The 21,434-nt window shown below is 48.7% G+C and overlaps 1 protein-coding gene across 2 annotated transcripts in view; it reads right to left on the bottom strand.

The window, feature by feature from the left end:
• The window catches only part of P4HA3 (prolyl 4-hydroxylase subunit alpha 3), a 140,876-nt gene extending 119,707 nt beyond the window's left edge, over positions 1–21,169 (bottom strand). The window contains exon 1 of one of the 2 annotated variants that reach the window (XM_073661245.1): positions 20,826–21,169. In XM_073661245.1, coding sequence (XP_073517346.1) covers positions 20,826–21,004 — 179 coding nt within the window. In that variant the 5' untranslated portion in view covers positions 21,005–21,169. The remainder of the gene's footprint in view (positions 1–20,825) is intronic. The other variant, XM_073661246.1, reaches the window with a different exon arrangement.
• Between the last annotated feature and the right edge of the window lie 265 nt (positions 21,170–21,434).

Genomic DNA, 21,434 nt, shown 5'->3' with positions numbered 1-21,434 from the left:
CCGCCGGTTGTCCGCCATTTGCAGCTTTTTCCCGCCATCCATGGAGTTTCCCGCCACTGGGAGACGATTCCCGCCATTTCCAAAGGTTTCCCGCCTTGGAAGAGCGGACGCCATTATGGGCGTGCCAGAGGGTGGTAAGAGGCCGCCTCCCATCGTGGGCCAGGACCGAAAATGGCGCCAAAAGTGGACACCGCCCCCACCAACAGAGACTGTGATGCTAGAGGTGTCTGTCAGCGTGAAAGAACTGCCCCTGGAGCTGACAATCACCAAGTGGCCCCGGGACCGCCCTCGAAGTGGGAGGACTGAGAAGAAGAGAGCAAAGATGGGTGTCGCCTGGAGCAGTCTGGAGAGAGCGCACCCGGAGACAAGACGTCTGGAAGAGAGTCCAGAGAGAGCCTACCCGGAGATGGAGGGAGAGCCAGGCAGCACCGACCCAGCGGTCAGGAGCCTGATGCGGCCCGCCACTCCAGGCAGCACCGACCCAGTGGTCAGGAGCCTGTTGCAGGTCGCCACTCCAGAAGGCCTGCTGGAGATCCTAACACAGCTCCCCCGAGATCGGGAGTGTGCACAGACCGCGCTGGAGGGCCTCGCACGGAGGATGGCCCGGGTACAGCGAGAGACGTTGGCGGAGTGGAGCCGAGAGATGGCCCAGCAGACCGAGACTCGTCAGCGGAGCACGCCACCCGAGACGAGGAGACAGACCGCCTCTGAGGATGGCGCAGGAGGACTGAAGGCCGGAGACGGCGCCGAGAAGGGAGCCGAACGGACGGAGGCAGGTAAAGGGGACGTCTCTACCCCGAGCCGGGAAACCGCGTGCCTGCCCCAGCTCCCCGTCGCAGAGCCCGAAGTACCCCCTGCCGTGCCCGTCGCTGCAACGTCACCGCCGCAGACTAGGCCTCAAATGGAAGCCGCGACCCCTGTGACGTCACACGCCTCGTCCCCGAGAGTGGCCAAGCAGGAAGTACCATCGGCCTGGTCGCAAGGCCTAGTACCCCCGGGCGACGCAATACCAACAGCGCCCCCTACCTCCGCGGAGCCCCCGGCCTGGTCGCAGGGCCAAGTAACACAGGGCGCCGCCGTTCTTACGGTGCCCTTTACTTTCAAGGTGCCCCAGGCCTGGTCGCAAGGCCTGGTTAACCCGGGCGCCGCTACCACCACGGCGCCCATAACACCTAAAGTACCGCACCTGGGTGAGGACCTGTTCGCCCAGCATACGTGCCCGGATGGGCAGCCCTTCGTATGGCCCCAGGAATACATCCAGCTGGAGCTGCAAAAAGCAAGGGCCATGTGCGAACCCCTGATCCCGGCTCCAAAGCCCATAAAGAGGATCTCGCCCCCGCTAGAAGAGACCCAGTTTGAGTGGGATCCCACCGGAGAAGACCTCATGGGGTTCACTCAGGAGACTCGGGCAGCCGCAGCGGAGCTTGCAGAGTGCTGCCGCCAGCAGCTCGAGGTCTTTGAGAGGGAGCGGAGAGAGAGGCGGGTCCGGGAACAACAAGCCCAAATAAAGAGCGCGGAGCAGAAGAGCCAGGCCAGGAGGAGTCCCCGTGCAGCTCATGGTCCCCCTTCCACCGGGACTGTGATCAAGTTTAATATGCAGCACGGGTGGGGCTTCATCCGAGATCACCGCACCCCAGGCGACGTCTTCGTGACAAGAAGAGACGTTGAGTCCCACCTACCGGAGGGACACAGAGGTCGTGACCTGTATATAGGGGACGAGGTCACCTTCACCCGGCACAAGTGTGCCAAAGGACCCTACGCCCTCCATGTGCATCGCCTGACGGAGGAGGAGCTGCGGTGTGAGGAGGAGCAAGAGGACCCGGACGGGTCTGAAGCTAAAGTTAATCACAAAGAAAGAGCAGGAGGACGTCGTCGTTGAGTACAGCAGAGTAGAAGCTGTATATAGTTGCCCGTCGGGGCACAGTGAACCGTTGCTGCTAATATAGTCCCCGTTGGGACCAGAGAACTGAACTGTTAATCCCGTGTGTCCCTTAACCCCACTGACCGAGGACTGAGAGCGGTCATCCCTTTCCTAATACCTGGCCGAGGACTGAGAGCGGCCATATCCCTTGTATATAGTTGCGCTTCCTAAAGCGCCCCCTACCGGTTTTATAGAAGAACTGATTTTTCTTCAAGAGACTGTCGCACTTTACCCGGTCACAAGTTGCACCGTGACCGGAGGAACCAGAAGATAAGAAAGTTTTATATGAAAAGTTTATGCTGATATATATGGTGTTTTATATGTTTTATATGTTTATGTTTATGCAAAAATTGTATGTTTTGGTGTTTGTTATATCTTACAGCCCGAGGACGTGCTGTGATTTACCAGGGGGGAATGTAGCACCCTGGGGATTCGGCTGCTACAGGGGTATTGCACCTCAGCCAGAGGTGTGATATTCCACTCCCGGGTAAGGATGGAGTGTGGAACTGAGCTCAGTAAGCTGCATGCACTACACACATCCCATTTCCGAGGAACAGACCAACGGTACTCCCACTTAGAAATGTGCAGGTATGACAGAGTCTGTTCCTGGCTGGAGTGGGAGGGGGGTGGTACATCCCAGTAGTGTAGGGGCAGATAGGGGGAGCAGCCTGGGTAAAGTTAGGAGCTCATTGGGTGCTGGTCACCTGAGCTCACACATAGAGGGAGTATTTAAGGTGGGCACCATCTAAGATCAGGGTCAGTTAGTCAGTCAGTCAGCCACAGTCAGGCAGTCTGTGAGTCTTTGCAGTGGAGGAAAGCAGAAGAGCAGAGCAGCCCCAGGCCCAGAGTGAGAGAGGAGAGAACGAAGGACCCAGAGGGGGAGAAAGAAGGAACTCTGAGAGCCCAAATACAATCACAGGGTGAAGAGTTGGCAACAGGGTACCGGATCCCAAACTGGTGGGGGCTACAGCATACCTCAGCCAGAGACCGGAGGCCGTGGGCAGCATCTGCCACGGCCACCCACCAAATCCACCCGGAAGGCAGACCACGCGTAGGGTCAGGGAACCCAGAGTCAAGGGTTACCAACAGAAGGCCCGAGGGAGCCGGACATAGGTGGATCCCTGGTGGGGAAGGCCAGAGACGAGGACAGGACAGAACGGGAGCTCAGAACCACGCTCCAGAACTATTTGGGGGTTGGCCGAGTCCAGGACCTGGTGGACGCAGCACGGCTCGGGTGGTCACTCAAGGCCGGAGTGACCGGAACATCTGCAGTAAGTAAAGAACCCTGAACTGCACAACCCGACTCTGACTCTCATTACCATCATCCCTGCACTTCCACAACCACCATCCTCTGCACCTGACCCCCTGAGGCTATACCCCTCCCGTTGGGGGTTATACTACCTAAGCTGCACAAACACCATCAGCCTCAGCGGACCCTGCTGCAGCGGCGGCCGTAGTGACCGCAATTCAACGGGTGGCGTAGTCGACATAAAGAACTTTAGTAACATCAGTAAGGACTGCCACACACTGAGCTTGACACCCTGGGCACGGACCGGGTCACAGCCACTCGGAGACTACAACCCCCATCTGATCCGGCTCCGGGTATTCCCCTAAAGAATATGGCCCAGGGGGTGCGTCACATACATTCAACTATTTTTGATCTTTGGATGCAACCGCAGGTAGATTTCAGGCTACCTGAGTCTCCCCATAGACATTGGAGCTGAACTGAAATCACAGCTGTTTCCTGTAGTGTAAAGCATGGAGGACATAGTAGACTCAGTCTCTACTGTGACAGCAGGAAGTTGTCAGATTACTTCAGACAATGCAACTAAGCTAAAGCTACTGAATATAGTTGTATCCTAACAAATCAAGGATGCAGTGTAAAGCATGGTGGGCATAGTAGACTCAGTCTCTACTGTGACAGCAGGAACTAAGCTAAAGCTACTGAATATAGTTGTATCCTAACAAATCAAGGATGCAGTGTAAAGCATGGTGGGCATAGGTAGGAGCACGATACGACAGCAGGTGGATTTCTGACTGCCATAGCCTCCCATAGACAATGCAGCAGAGTTGAAGTCACCGATCACGGCTGTGTAGGGCGGCTTTTTTTTACAGACTTTTACGCTTTCACACTTGGCAGACATTTTGCTTTCCTCACGTCGGAGCCGTCTGCCGTAAACCGATCCTGCGAAATAACAGAAGACGCCGACTTGTGAATGTCAGCGTGAAATATTCACGTCTTCTCTCCGAAATCACAGTGGCATGTCAATCTCCTAAGAGTACGGGACCCGGAATTGGGAAGAATTAACCCTTTAACTGCCATCATGTCAATGGGATTGGCCGAGTTTGGCCTTAAAAGGGGGGTGCTCCTCCCACACGGACATTGTGGGCAGGTGTGAACGCTGCCAAGCGGCCTTCAATTCTCTGCTGTCCATGACTGAGACAGACTGGTTGCTATGGATATCATATATGGTTGCCAAGGACGTCCCTGACTCCATGCCCCTAGCAACCAGTCTGTCTCTAGTCACTCATTTATCCATCTTGTTCTCGCCCATCTCCCTCCCGAAATAATCAGGGGACAAATCTGGCCAATAATACACAGAAATGGCCCTGCGAGCAGGAGTCTGGTGACAACCTGTATGGCCGCCATGTTGGTTGTCACCCAGCTTTCCCAGAAACAGAAGGCCGAGGCATTAAATTAATATGAGGAGTTCAGTGCAGGAGAAAGACGGCCCCCTGTAAATGTGAGACAGACCCCCGACCACTGACTATGAGGCAGATACACAGCTCCGCAGACGGTATCACACAGGATAGGATTAGATACACAGCTCCGCAGACGGTATCACACAGGATAGGATTAGATACACGGCTCAGCAGACAGTATCACACAGGATAGGATTAGATACACAGCTCAGCATACAGTATCACACAGGATAGGATTAGATACACAGCTCCGCAGACGGTATCACACAGGATAGGATTAGATACACGGCTCAGCAGACAGTATCACACAGGATAGGATTAGATACACGGCTCAGCAGACAGTATCACACAGGATAGGATTAGATACACGGCTCAGCAGACAGCATCACACAGGATAGGATTAGCTACACGGCTCAGCAGACAGTATCACACAGGATAGGATTAGATACACGGCTCAGCAGACAGTATCACACAGGATAGGATTAGATACACGGCTCAGCAGACAGTATCACACAAGATAGGATTAGATACAATAGCTCAGCAGACACTATTGACGCGCCCTCAGCGCAGTGGGGTACTCGGTGTCCGGGCCTATGGATGCTGGGGAAGGGATATGTCACAGTGGCTGGCACGGTCCGCGGCCCAGGGCAGTCAACAAAAAGGGGAAAGTTTATATGGGATTTATAGTTTGACGCCACCTGTGGTTTCTGGTAATTTGTACCAGCGCTGCGGAGCAGTCCTCTGAGGCAGTTGATAGGGCAGCTAGGATGGAACAGCTCCCCACAGATGGAGCGGGCCTCAGGGCAGTGTAGAGTTTGATGGTGGGTGGTAATGCTGGTGTGGCACCCTACTGTTCATGGGTACCACAGGACCCAGGGTGCATGGACGGACTTCTCCACAAGAGGCCCTCATTACATACAAACACCTCCACCCTTCCACCTCATACCACCAGAGGGAGCCCGTTAGGGATATATATATGAAGGGTGGAGCCAGGCAGTTCAGTCAGTCAGACAGAGTCAGAGAGTCTGAGAGAAAGTGTGCTGCCACAGAGAGCAGCACGTCTGCTGCTGAATTGAGGGACCCGAGTGTGGCCGGAGGTAAAGAGGAGAGGAGTTGAGGGGGCAGAGGAGCATCATAGGCTCACCCCAAGACACAAACCGGACACCGGGTCCGCGCCTACAGGGTCCTTTATACCCAGTAGGGATCACCGGCATACCAGGAGGACTACAAGTCCATGGCAGACCTGAAGCTAGACCCATTACAGGACCAGGAACCACGAAGGCCCCGGAGACCAGGGATTGTTGCTGCCAGCAGAAGGTCCCACTACCAAGCGACAGGTGAAGGAACAGCACGACACATAAGCTAGGCCCAGTTGCAGGCTGGCCAGGAGCATAAAGAGAGGCAGACACGGACCAGGAGACCCCATACCCGCTCACTGGGGAGAAGTCCTGAAGTGCACCCATCCTACTGAGTACCCTGGACCGTACCTGACATCCGCACCAGTTAAGGTATTGAAGCGAATCCCCTGTCTCTGTCAGTTACTCCTGCTGCGCCATCCCGCCTGCACTACAAGCCCCAGCATCACCACCCACCATCAAACTCCACACTGCCCCGGGTGCCCGCTCCGCCTGTGGGGAGCAGAAACATCCCAGCTGCCCCTGGAGGTCTGCAGCATTGCTGGTAATCCTTACCAGGTACCACAGGTGGCGTCACGAACTATTTACTTTATTTTTATTTCTATCCAAGTTCCAATCCCCTTTTTCAAGAGTGACCCCAGGGTACGGGCCCGGGAGCCGACCACCGCGACATCCCCAAACCAGGCAAAGGCCCGGGTACTGAGTCGTCCCCATCCCCTGGGCGCGTCACTGGTACTTGTGGTGCAGAAGAGAGAGATGGCGTGGCAGAAATAACTGACAGAGGCAGTGCAGTGCAGTCATCCGAGTTTTACTCACAGTTCTTGTTCAAGGTTCTCAGGTACACTGTATGGGTGTCCGCCTCCGCGTCGCACTGCGTCTACCAGACCAGGGGTTCAGCTCTTCCTCAGATATGTCAGGAGCACTTGACGGAACCCAGCGTTCTTTATGTTCCTTACTAGACCGACTTCTCACGCTGGGTCTTCTCCCTCCTGCCCTGCGCTTCCCCACACACAGTCCAGATCGGGTGCTCTGAAGTCCCTCTGGGCAACCTGGAGTTCCCGGACCAGCTTGACCCTCACAGCGGCTAGGGTGAGACTGTGGCAACTGCACCATGGAAGTGCAGAAGCCTCCGTTTTTTCCAGCCGAGACATGGAGTAACACGGCTGGTCCAGGGACCGGTCCCTTCTTGCGGTCTGATCCCTCTGACACCTGACAGATTCGGGGTGTACGGGTGCCGTCCTGCACTCACCGTACCCCCTGGGATCCCTTCTGTAGAACAGAGCCTTTCTCCTCTGCTCCCCTCCTGGGCCTCTGTTACTAGGCCTCACTTGTGGAGCAGAGCTCCTGAAGAGACTCTGCTCCCCTCCTCTCCTTACTGACTCCACACTGACTAGCCTCTGCCACCCTAAAATGGCTTCCCTTTATATACCTCCTACTATGGTGCTCCCCTATGCTACTTCCTCCACCCACACCCACTACTGGTTCCCCCTCTCTTTGGTTCCCCCCACTCCAGCCAGGGACAGGGCTCAGCAGGAGACACAGTGCATCTTGTCCTTCCAGCCGGCCTGGAGCAGTTTAGTGTTGGATGCTGGTGTTGGGGTTCCGGGCAGCACGCCCTCCTTACCTGAGAGAAGGAGACACCACACCTCTGGGTAAGGTGCAGTACCTCTGTGGCGACTGAACCCTCAGGGGCGCCACAGTATCACACAGGATAGGATTAGATACAGTAGCTCAGCAGACAGTATCATACAGAAGAGGATTAGATACACAGCTCAGCAGACAGTATCACACAGGATAGGATTAGATACACAGCTCAGCAGACAGTATCACACAGGATAGGATTAGATACACAGCTCAGCAGACAGTATCACACAGGATAGGATTAGATACACAGCTCAGCAGACAGTATCACACAGGATAGGATTAGATACAGTAGCTCAGCAGACAGTATCACACAGGATAGGATTAGATACACTGCTCAGCAGACAGTATCACACAGGAGAGGATTAGATACACAGCTCAGCAGACAGTATCACACAGGATAGGATTAGATACATGGCTCAGCAGACAGTATCACACAGGATAGGATTAGATACACGGCTCAGCAGACAGTATCACACAGGATAGGATTAGATACACGGCTCAGCAGACAGTATCACACAGGATAGGATTAGATACACGGCTCAGCAGACAGTATCACACAGGATAGGATTAGATACACAGCTCAGCAGACAGTATCACACAGGATAGGATTAGATACACGGCTCAGCAGACAGTATCACACAGGATAGGATTAGATACACAGCTCAGCAGACAGTATCACACAGGATAGGATTAGATACACGGCTCAGCAGACAGTATCACACAGGATAGGATTAGATACACAGCTCAGCAGACAGTATCACACAGGATAGGATTAGATACATGGCTCAGCAGACAGTATCACACAGGATAGGATTAGATACAGTAGCTCAGCAGACAGTATCACACAGGATAGGACATTTGGGGTTCGGGCTGATAGGTACATTCTGTGATTTCTCAGCGCTCCCCTCCAGATGTGGATGTATGTGGCTCCTGATGATGGATTTGGTGTTGTGCAAACAGCGGAGATTGTGAAGAATCTCATGTTAACCCTTTGTTGCCCATGATGAAGCTTTCCAGCTGTGGTGTCTCCTTTCCTACATACATTTGACTCCCGGGTTGATGGAGTGATGATTAATTACTTCTAATGCGTCTATTACTCATAACAATTTCTTGAGATTGTAGATCATGAGACAATATAGGGAGTGCTGTACAGTGAGTGCCATGTAGTGAGAGCCATATAGTGAGAGCCATGTAGTGAGTGCCATATAGTGAGTGCCATGTAGTGAGTGCCATATAGTGAGTGCCATGTAGTGAGTGCCTTGTAGTGAGAGCCATATAGTGAGTGCCATGTAGTGAGTGCCATATAGTGAGTGCCATGTAGTGAAAGCCATATAGTGAGTGCCATATAGTGAGTGCCATATAGTGAGAGCCATATAGTGAGTGCCATGTGGTGAGAGCCATATAGTGAGTGCCATGTAGTTAGTGCCATATAGTGAGAGCCATATAGTGAGTGCCATATAGTGAATGCCATATAGTGAGTGCCATGTAGTGAGTGCCATATAGTGAGAGCCATATAGTGAGAGCCATATAGTGAGTGCCATATAGTGAGTGCCATGTAGTGAGTGCCATATAGTGAGTGCCATGTAGTGAGTGCCATGTAGTGAGAGCCATATAGTGAGTGCCATGTAGTGAGTGCCATATAGTGAGTGCCATGTAGTGAGAGCCATATTGTGAGTGCCATATAGTGAGTGCCATATAGTGAGAGCCATATAGTGAGTGCCATGTGGTAAGAGCCATATAGTGAGTGCCATGTAGTGAGTGCCATATAGTGAGAGCCATATAGTGAGAGCCATATAGTGAGTGCCGTATAGTGAGTGTCATATAGTGAGAGCCATATAGTGAGTGCCATATAGTGAGAGCCATATAGTGAGTGCCAGGTAGTGAGAGCCATATAGTGAGTGCCATGTAGTGAGTGCCATGTAGTGAGAGCCATATAGTGAGTGCCATATAGTGAGTGCCATATAGTGAGAGCCATATAGTGAGTGCCATGTGGTGAGAGCCATATAGTGAGTGCCATGTAGTGAGTGCCATATAGTTAGAGCCATATAGTGAGTGCCATGTAGTGAGAGCCATATAGTGAGTGCCATATAGTGAGTGCCGTACAGTGAGTGCCATGTAGTGAGTGCCATGTAGTGAGAGCCATATAATGAATGTCATATATTGAGAACCATATAGTGAGTGCCATGTAGTGAGAGCCATATAGTGAGTGTCATATAGTGAGAGCCATATAGTGAGAGCCATATAGTGAGTGCCATATAGTGAGAGCCATATAGTGAGTGCCATGTAGTGAGAGCCATATAGTGAGTGACATGTAGTGAGTGCCATGTAGTGAGAGCCATATAGTGAGTGCCATATAGTGAATGCCATATAGTGAGTGCCATATAGTGAGTGCCATGTGGTAAGAGCCATATAGTGAGTGCCATGTAGTGAGTGCCATATAGTGAGAGCCATATAGTGAGAGCCATATAGTGAGTGCCGTATAGTGAGTGTCATATAGTGAGAGCCATATAGTGAGTGCCATATAGTGAGAGCCATATAGTGAGTGCCAGGTAGTGAGAGCCATATAGTGAGTGCCATGTAGTGAGTGCCATACTGTGAGAGCCATATAGTGAGTGCCATATAGTGAGAGCCATATAGTGAGTGCCATGTAGTGAGAGCCATATAGTGAGTGCCATATAGTGAGTGCCATATAGTGAGAGCCATATAGTGAGTGCCATGTGGTGAGAGCCATATAGTGAGTGCCATGTAGTGAGTGCCATATAGTTAGAGCCATATAGTGAGTGCCATGTAGTGAGAGCCATATAGTGAGTGCCATATAGTGAGTGCCGTACAGTGAGTGCCATGTAGTGAGTGCCATGTAGTGAGAGCCATATAATGAATGTCATATATTGAGAACCATATAGTGAGTGCCATGTAGTGAGAGCCATATAGTGAGTGTCATATAGTGAGAGCCATATAGTGAGAGCCATATAGTGAGTGCCATATAGTGAGAGCCATATAGTGAGTGCCATGTAGTGAGAGCCATATAGTGAGTGCCATGTAGTGAGTGCCATATAGTGAGAGCCATATAGTGAGAGCCATGTAGTGAGAGCCATATAGTGAGTGCCATATAGTGAGAGCCATATAGTGAGTGCCATGTAGTGAGAGCCATATAGTGAGTGCCATGTAGTGAGAGCCATATAGTGAGTGACATGTAGTGAGTGCCATGTAGTGAGAGCCATATAGTGAGTGCCATGTAGTGAGAGCCATATAGTGAGTGCCATATAGTGAATGCCATATAGTGAGTGCCATATAGTGAGAGCCATATAGTGAGTGCCATATAGTGAGTGCCATATAGTGAGTGCCATGTAGTGAGAGCCATATAGTGAGTGCCATGTAGTGAATGCCATGTAGTGAGAGCCATATAGTGAGTGCCATGTAGTGAGAGCCATATAGTGAGTGGCGTATAGTGAGAGCCATATAGTGAGAGCCATATAGTGAGAGCCATATAGTGAGTGCCATATAGTGAGTGCCATATAGTGAGTGCCCTATAGTGAGTGCCATATAGTGAGAGCCATATAGTGAGTGCCCTATAGTGAGTGCCCTATAGTGAGTGCCATGTAGTGAGTGCCATATAGTGAGAGCTTTATAGTGAGAGCTTTATAGTAAGTGCCATATAGTGAGTGCCATATAGTGATTTCCATATAGTGAGAGCTTTATAGTGAGAGCTTTATAGTAAGTGCCATATATTGAGTGCCATATAGTGATTTCCATATAGTGAGTGCCATATAGTGATTGTCATATAGTGATTTCCATATAGTGAGTGCCATATAGTGATTGTCATATAGTGAGTGCCATATAGTGATTGTCATATAGTGAGAGCCTTATAGTGAGTGCCTTATTCCGGGCAGCACTCCCTCCTTACCTGAGAGAAGGAGACACCACACTTCTGGGTGAGGTGCAGTACCTCTGTGGCGACTGAACCCTCAGGGGCGCCACAGTATCACACAGGATAGGATTAGATACACAGCTCAGCAGACAGTATCACACAGGAGAAGATTAGATACACGGCTCAGCAGATAGTATCACACAGGATAGGATTAGATACAGTAGCTCAGCAGACAGTATCATACAGAAGAGGATTAGATACACAGCTCAGCAGACAGTATCACACAGGATAGGATTAGATACACAGCTCAGCAGACAGTATCACACAGGATAGGATTAGATACAGTAGCTCAGCAGTCAGTATCACACAGGAGAGGATTAGATACACAGCTCAGCAGACAGTATCACACAGGATAGGATTAGATACATGGCACAGCAGACAGTGTCACACAGGATAGGATTAGATACACAGCTCAGCAGACAGTATCACACAGGATAGGATTAGATACATGGCTCAGCAGACAGTATCACACAGGATAGGATTAGATACACGGCTCAGCAGACAGTATCACACAGGAGAGGATTAGATACATGGCTCAGCAGACAGTATCACACAGGATAGGATTAGATACACAGCTCAGCAGACAGTATCACACAGGATAGGATTAGATACAGTAGCTCAGCAGACAGTATCACACAGGATAGGACATTTGGGGTGCGGGCAGATAGGTACATTCTGTGATTTCTCAGCGCTCCCCTCCAGATGTGGATGTATGTGGCTCCTGATGATGGATTTGGTGTTGTGCAAACAGCGGAGATTGTGAAGAATCTCATGTTAACCCTTTGTTGCCCATGATGAAGCTTTCCAGCTGTGGTGTCTCCTTTCCTACATACATTTGACTCCCGGGTTGATGGAGTGATGATTAATTACTTCTAATGCGTCTATTACTCATAACAATTTCTTGAGATTGTAGATCATGAGACAATATAGGGAGTGCTGTACAGTGAGTGCCATGTAGTGAGTGCCATATAGTGAGTGCCATATAGTGAGTGCCATATAGTGAGAGCCATATAGTGAGTGCCGTGTAGTGAGAGCCATATAGTGAGAGCCATATCATGAGTGCCGTATAGTGAGTGTCATATAGTGAGAGCCATATAGTGAGTGCCATATAGTGAGAGCCATATAGTGAGTGCCATATAGTGAGTGCCATGTAGTGAGTGCCGTATAGTGAGTGTCATATAGTGAGAGCCATATAGTGAGTGCCATATAGTGAGAGCCATATAGTGAGTGCCATATAGTGAGTGCCATGTAGTGAGTGCCATATAGTGAGAGCCATATAGTGAGTGCCATGTAGTGAGTGCCATATAGTGAGTGCCGTGTAGTGAGTGCCATATAGTGAGTGCCATGTAGTGAGTGCCGTATAGTGAGTGTCATATAGTGAGAGCCATATAGTGAGTGCCATATAGTGAGAGCCATATAGTGAGTGCCATATAGTGAGTGCCATGTAGTGAGTGCCATATAGTGAGAGCCATATAGTGAGTGCCATGTAGTGAGTGCCATATAGTGAGAGCCATATAGTGAGAGCCATATAGTGAGTGCCATGTACAGTCATGGCCAAAAGTATTGAGAATGAGACAAATAGTAATTTTTCCAAAGTTTACTGCTTCATTTTTTGTAATGGCAATTTGCATATACTCCTGAATGTCAAAGAGTGATCAGCTTAACAGCAATTACTGTACTTGCAAAGTCAATATTTGCCCAGAAAATGAACTTTAACCCCCAAAACACATTTCAACATCATTGCAGTCCTGCCTTAAAAGGAGCAGCTATCATCGTTTTAGTGATTGATCCATTAACACAGGTGTGGGTGTTGATGAGGACAGGGCTGGCGATCAATCAGTCATGATTAAGTAAGAATGACATCACTGGACACATTAAAAGGAGGCTGGTTCTTGGTATCATTGTTTCTCTTCAGTTAACCATGGTTATCTCTAAAGAAACACGTGCAGCCATCATTGCACTGCACAAAATGGCCTAACAGGGAAGAGTATCGCAGCTACAAAGATTGCACCTCAGTCAACAATCTATCGCATCATCAAGAACTTCAAGGAGAGAGCTTCCATTGTTGTCAAAAAGGCTCCAGGGCGCCCAAGAAAGACCAGCAAGCGCCAGGACCGTATCTTAAAACTGTTTCAGCTGCGGGATGGGACTACCAGCAGTGCCGAGCTTGCTCAGGAATGGCAGCAGGCTGGTGTGAGTGCTTCTGCACGCACTGTGAGGCGGAGACTCTTTGAGCAAGGGCTGGTTTCAAGGAGGGCAGCAAAGAAGCCACTTCTCTCCAGAAAAAACATCAGGGACCGACTGATATTCTGCAAAAGGTACAGGGAGTGGACTGCTGAGGACTGGGGCAAAGTCATTTTCTCTGATAAATCCCCTTTTCGATTGTTTGGGACATCTGGAAAACAGCTTATTCGGAGAAGAAGAGGTGAGCGCTACCACCAGTCTTGACTCATGCCAACTGTAAAGCATCCTGAAACCATTCATGTGTGGGGTTGCTTCTCAGCCAAGGGAATCGGCTCACTCACAGTCAGGGCCGGCGTCAGCACCCGGCGCACCCGGGCAAATGCCGGGGCCCTGAGCAGGCTGAGGGGCCCACTGGCGGTCGCGCACCCCGCTGGGCTATGGGCGGAGGAGAGCGGTGTCAGCGCCCGCCCTTCTCCGCCGCTTGCTCAGGGCCCCGGCAGCTGGATACTTACCTCTCCTCGTGCCTCCGCAGATCCACTGTCTTCCTGCTCTGCGCTCCCTGTGACGTCTCAGGTCAGAGGGCGGTGACGCCTTTACACCGCGCCCTCCCATGAGCCGTCACAGGGAGCGCTGAGCGGGAAGACGCCGACAACGCTGGAGTTCGGACCCGAGAGAGGGGCAGCGGGCAGCAGGCAGCGGGCAGCAGGTGAGGAGAAGGGAGGTGAGTATTTGATTTTTTTTTTTTTTAATGTATGGAGGCATGGGGCAGTATAAAGAGAAGGGCGGGGGGCATCCTGCATGGGGCATTATAAAGAGGAGGGGTGACAGCATGCATGGGGCATTATAAGGTGGGGAACAGCCTGCATGGGGCATTATAAGGTGGGGAACAGCCTGCATGGGGCATTATAAAGAGGGGGGGGGGCATCCTGCATGGGGCATTATAAAGAGGAGGGGTGACAGCCTGCATGGGGCATTATAAGGTGGGGAACAGCCTGCATGGGGCATTATAAAGGGGGGCAGCCTGCATGGAGCATTAAAACGGGGGGGGCCTGTATGAGGCATTATGTGGGGGGTAACAGCCTGCATGGAGCATTAAAGGGGGGGGGGGCTGTATGGGGCATTATGTGGGGGGGAACAGCCTGCATGGAGCATTATAAGGGGGGGCAGCCTGTTTGGGGCATTATGTGGGGGGTAACAGCCTGCATGGAGCATTAAAAGGGGGGGGGGCCTGTATGGGGCATTATGTGTGGGGTAACAGCCTGCATGGAGCATTATAAGGGGGGACAGCCTGTATGGGGCATTATGTGGGGGGTAACAGCCTGCATGCAGCATTATATGGGGGCCAGTATCCTGTATGGAGCGTTATAAGGGGACCGGTATCCTGTATGGAGCATTATATGGGGACCAGTATCCTGTATGAAGTTTTATAAGGGGACCAGTATCCTGTATGGAGCGTTATATGGGGGCCAGTATCCTGTATGGAGCTTTATAAGGGGACCAGTATCCTGTATGGAGCGTTATATGGGGGCCAGTATTCTGTATAGAGCCTTATATGGGGGCCAGTATTCCGTATGGAGCCTTATATGGGGGCCAGTATTCCGTATGGAGCCTTATATGGGGGCCAGTATTCCGTATGGAGCCTTATATGGGGGCCAGTATTCCGTATGGAGCCTTATATGGGGGCCAGTATTCCGTATGGAGCCTTATATGGGGGCCAGTATTCCGTATGGAGCCTTATATGGGGGCCAGTATTCCGTATGGAGCCTTATATGAGGGCCAGTATTCCGCATGGAGCCTTATATGGGGGCCAGTATTCCGCATGGAGCCTTATATGGGGGTCAGTATTCCGCATGGAGTCTTATATGGGGGCCAGTATTCCGCATGGGGCCTTATATGGGGGCCAGTATTCCGTATGGGGCCTTATATGGGGGCCAGTATTCCGTATGGGGCTTTATATGGGGGCCAGTATTCCGTATGGGGCCTTATATGGGGGCCAGTATTCCGTATGGGGCCTTATATGGGGGCCACTATTCCGTATGGGGCCTTATATGGGGGCCACTATTCCGTATGGGGCCTTATATGGGGGCCAGTATTCCGTATGGGGCCTTATATGGGGGCCACTATTCTGTGTGGAGCGATTCACCGGTTTCTGAGCTATTGTGGAATTTACAATAGATATCACTGATGTAATGTAAGAAGTGAAATCTTTGCATTGTACTATATATACAGTCATATGAAAAAGTTTGGGCACCCCTATTAATCTTAAGCTTAATGTTTTATAAAAATTGGTGTTTTTGCAACAGCTATTTCAGTTTGATATATGTAATAACTGTTGGACACAGTAATGTTTCTGCCTTGAAATGAGGTTTATTGTACTAACAGAAAATGTGCAATCTACATTCAAACAAAATTTGAAAGGTGCATAAGTATGGGCACCCTTATCATTTTCTTGTTTTAAATACTCCTACCTACTTTTTACTGACTTACTAAAGCACTTTTTTTGGTTTTGTAACCTCATGGAGCTTTGAACTTTATAGCCAGGTGTATGCAATCATGAGAAAAGCTACTTAAAGTGGCCACTTGCAAGTTGTTCTCCTGTTTGAATCTCCTCTGAAGAGTGGCATCATGTGCTCCTCAAAACAACTGTCAAATGATCTGAAAACAAAGATTATTCAACATAGTTGTTCAGGGGAAGCATACAAAAAGCTGTCTCAGAGATTTAACCTGTCAGTTTCCACTGTGAGGAACATAGTAAGGAAATGGAAGAACACAGGGACAGTTCTTGTTAGGGCCAGAAGTGGCAGGCCAAGAAAAACATCAGAAAGGCAGAGAAGAAGAATGGTGAGATCAGTCAAGGACAATCCTCAGACCACCTCCAGAGAGCTGCAGCATCAACTTGCTGCAGATGGTGTCACTGTGCATCGGTCAACTATACAAGGCACTTTGCACAAGGAGAAGCTGTATGGGAGAGTGATGCGAAAGAAGCCGTTTCTGCAAGCACGCCACAAACAGAGTTGGCTGAGGTATGCAAAAGCACATTTGGAGAAGCCAATTTCTTTTTGGAAGAAGGTCCTGTGGACTGATGAAATCAAGATTGAGTTATTTGGTCATACAAAAAGGCGTTATGCATGGTGGCAAAAAAACACAGCATTCCAAGAAAAACACTTGCTACCCACAGTAAAATTTGGTGGAGGTTCCATCATGCTTTGGGGCTGTGTGGTCAATGCTGGCACTGGGAATCTTGTTAAAGTTGAGGGACGCATGGATTCCACTCAGTATCAGCAGATTCTTGACAATAGTGTTCAAGAATCAGTGATAAATATGAAGTTACAAAGTGGATGGATCTTTCAGCAAGACAATGATCCAAAACACCGCTCCAAATCTACTCAGGCATTCATGCAGAGGAACAACTACAATGTTCTGGAATGGCCATCCCAGTCCCCAGACCTGAATATCATTGAACATCTGTGGGATCATTTGAAGAGGGCTGTCCATGCTCGGCGACCATCAAACTTAACTGAACTGGAATTGTTTTGTAAAGAGGAATGGTCAAAAATACCTTCATCCAGGATCCAGGAACTCATTAAAAGCTACAGGAAGCGACTAGAGGCTGTTATTTTTGCAAAAGGAGGATCTACTAACTATTAATGTCACTTTTCTGGTGAGGTGCCCATACTTATGCACCTGTCAAATTTTGTTTGAATGCAGATTGCACATTTTCTGTTAGTACAATGAACCTCATTTCAAGGCAGAAACATTACTGTATCCAACAGTTATTACATAGATCAAACTGAAATAGCTGTTGCAAAAACACCAATTTTTATAGAACATTAAGCTTAAGATTAATAGGGGTGCCCAAACTTTTTCATATGACTGTATATATATATATATATATATATATCTGCATCATGAATCGTGGTATGTGTTAAAGGGGCCACTGAGACTCTTTCGCCCGGGGCCCAGAAAAACCTGGAGCCGGCCCTGCTCACAGTCTTGCCTAAAAACACAGCCATGAATAAAGAATGGTACCAGAATGTCCTCCAAGAGCAACTTCTCCCAACCGTCCAAGAGGAGTTTGGCGCCCAACAATGCCTTTTCCAGCATGATGGAGCACCTTGCCATAAAGCAAAGGTGATAACTAAATGGCTCATGGAACAAAACATAGAGATTTTGGATCCATGGCCTGGAAACTCCCCAGATCTTAATCCCATTGAGAACTTGTGGTCAATCATCAAGAGACGGGTGGACAAACAAAAACCAACAAATTCTGGCAAAATGCAAGCATTGATTATGCAAGAATGGACTGCTATCAGTCAGGATTTGGTCCAAAAGTTGATTGAGAGCATGCCAGGGAGAATTACAGAGGTCTTGAAGAAGAAGGGGCAACACTGCAAATATTGACTTGCTGCTTTAACTCATTCTAACTGTCAATATAACCTATTGGTCCTCATAATATGATTGCAATTATATTTCTGTATGTGATATAAACATCAGACAAACACTAATAAAAACCAGAGGCCAGCAGATCATGGGAAAATAGAATTTTGGTGTCATTCTCAAAACTTTTGGCCATGACTGTAGTGAGAGCCATATAGTGAGTGCCATATAGTGAGTGCCATATAGTGAGAGCCATATAGTGAGTGCCATGTAGTGAGAGCCATATAGTGAGTGCCATGTAGTGAGTGCCATGTAGTGAGAGCCATATAGTGAGTGTCATATAGTGAGAGCCATATAGTGAGTGCCATGTAGTGAGAGCCATATAGTGAGTGCCATGTAGTGAGTGCCATATAGTGAGAGCAATATAGTGAGTGCCATGTAGTGAGTGCCATGTAGTGAGAGCTATATAGTGAGTGCCATGTAGTGACAGCCATATAGTGAGTGCCATGTAGTGAGTGTCATATAGTGAGAGCCATATAGTGAGTGCCATGTAGTGAGAGCCATATAGTGAGTGCCATATAGTGAGTGCCATATAGTGAGAGCCATATAGTGAGTGCCATGTAGTGAGAGCCATATAGTGAGTGCCATGTAGTGAGTGCCATATAGTGAGAGCCATATAGTGAGTGCCGTGTAGTGAGAGCCATATAGTGAGTGGCGTATAGTGAGAGCCATATAGTGAGTGCCATATAGTGAGTGCCATATAGTGAGTGCCCTATAGTGAGTGCCATATAGTGAGTGCCATATAGTGAGTGCCCTATAGTGAGTGCCATATAGTGAGTGCCATATAGTGAGAGCCATATAGTGAGTGCCCTATAGTGAGTGCCATGTAGTGAGTGCCATGTAGTGATTTCCATATAGTGAGAGCTTTATAGTGAGAGCCTAATAGTAATTGCCATATAGTGAGTGTCATATACTGATTTCCATATAGTGAGTGCCATATAGTGATTTCCATATAGTGATTGCCATATAGTGATTTCCATATAGTGAATGCCGTACAATGAGTGCCATATAGTGAGAGCCTTATAGTGAGTGCCATATAGTGATTTCCATATAGCGAGTGCCATTATAGTGAGTGCCATATAGTGATTTCCATATAGCGAGTGCCATTATAGTGAGTGCCATATAGTGATTTCTGTATAGTGATTTCCATACAGTGAGTGCCATATAGTGATTGCCATATAGTGAGTGCCATTATAGTGAGTGCCATATAGTGATTTCCATATAGTGATTTCCATATAGTGAGTGCCATTATAGTGATTTCCATATAGTGAGTGCCATTATAGTGATTTCCATATAGTGATTGCCATATAGTGATTTCTGTATAGTGATTTCCATACAGTGAGTGCCATTATAGTGAGTGCCATATAGTGATTTCCATATAGTGAGTGCCATATAGTGATTTCTGTATAGTGATTTCCATACAGTGAGTGCCATATAGTGATTGCCATATGGTGATTTCCATTTAGTGATTGCCATATAGTGATTGCCATATAGTGATTTCCATATAGTGAATGTCGTACAGTGAGTGCCATATAGTGAGAGCCTTATAGTGAGTGCCATACAGTGAGTGCCATACAGTGAGTGCCATGTACTGAGTGCCATATAGTGATTTCCATACAGTGAGTGCCATATAGTGATTGCCATATAGTGATTTCCATATAGTGAGTGCCATACAGTGATTGCCATATAGTGATTTCCATATAGTGAGTGCCATTATAGTGAGTGCCATATAGTGATTTCCGTATAGTGAATGTCGTACAGTGAGTGCCATATAGTGAGAGCCTTATAGTGAGTGCCATACAGTGAGTGCCATACAGTGATTGCCATATAGTGAGTGCCATTATAGTGATTGCCATATAGTGATTTCCATATAGTGGGATGGCAGAAGAGTCACCTGGGACAGCAGGACAGCACAGATGCCTCCAATACTACTGCTACCCCCTGTCACTGCTATGATCATGTGACCCCCTGACAGTACTACTACCCCTTCTCACTCCTGCTGTCACTGCTGCTTCTTTCCCCCTTTTCTCCACTGTCACCAACACTCCAATCACCCAAAAAACATTGCAAATAACAAAAAGTAACAAAACTTTCCTGCTTGTATCATATTCTCCTCCACATTCCCTACAGGGGACATCAGAGTAGCATCCTGCAGTGACGGGGATTTCCCTTTAGACATTTGGGGTGCAGGAATCCCCCCGTCCATGGCAATTAATCGTTAACAAAATAATCCCTGAAATCTGAAAAATAATTAAAAAAAAGTTTAAATTCTGGTGATTATTTAAAGAAACAGAAGATTATTTATGTTCTATCGATTCTGACTTAGGACCAGGTTCCCAGGTGCTTGTTTTTGGTGGGTTTTTGGGGGGCTATTTTGAATTGTCTTGGTGAGGTCTGACAACCTTAAATCTAACAACCATATTTTTGGGCAGTTCCAGTAGTCAGGAGGGGCACGTAGGGAGAATTCTGGTATTCAGGACTGATGGGGACACATCCAGATGTATGAAAACCTCCCAAATAATTTCGACCATATGGGCAGGGGCGTAACTACATTAGATGCAGGGGTAGCAATCGCTTTCATAAAACCGCAGCGAAAGAAAGTAACGCAAATATAAGCTAAATATCGACATGTGTGAACGCAGCCCTAGGGGTTTGGGTGAGGACGTTGTACCACTACTACATCTGTATCTACTCCTCTTGCCCAGTTCTGCACAGAACGGTTGGACAAGGGTCTGGCTACACAATAAGTTGGGACAAGTTTTTTTTTTTTAAAAGTTTCTGATACTTTCCAAACATTCGCTGTAACTTATTCCCATATGAGCCGCATCTCATGGGTCCAACCCCAGAACAGAGGACATCACTGCTCTCATACCTGCGGAGGTCATTCAGCCGGAAGGTCTCTTCTTCCAGGTAGTCCCCCAGGAGCTGGACCAGGACCTTCTCTGTATCCAGAGCCTGCTGGACGCCCACCATGGAGCTGTACATGTCCCCAGAGGTCACCTCTAGAGGTCCCAGGGAGAAGAACAGGACAATCCACAACCCTGGACACATCCCGGAGGGGCAAACACAGAGCTGAGTGCAGAGTGGTGAGATGGGGCAGGGGGCACTCACTTCCAGGCGGGGACTGAGCTCCAGACGATCCTGGGATCTGGGGATTGGCAGTTTCTGCAGCTTTCAGCAGTAATAATTCTGTGAGAGGAGGAGGTGGGAGAGGACTGGAGACCCCTGACAGCAGGAGAAGAAGTCACCCCCATTCATTCCCATCCTCCCCCGATCTGCAGGATTCTCACAAAGTTTCTTTCGCAAAGTTTCCATTTTCTTCTTAGTTTTCTTATTTTTTTTATTCCTTTAATTTTTTGAATCCATAAAATTATTGTTTTCTTAAAGAGACAGACATCAATAATGTAAAGAAGAGCAAAAGAACTTTCCTGATTTGCGCCACATAGTAATCTATCTATTATCTATCTATCTATTATCTATC

This window comes from Phyllobates terribilis, unplaced genomic scaffold (genome assembly GCF_046119375.1).
Source record: "Phyllobates terribilis strain yellow unplaced genomic scaffold, ASM4611937v1 Scaffold_2__4_contigs__length_985480577, whole genome shotgun sequence".
NCBI lineage: Eukaryota > Metazoa > Chordata > Amphibia > Anura > Dendrobatidae > Phyllobates > Phyllobates terribilis.
This window is presented reverse-complemented; position numbering and strand designations above follow the sequence as displayed.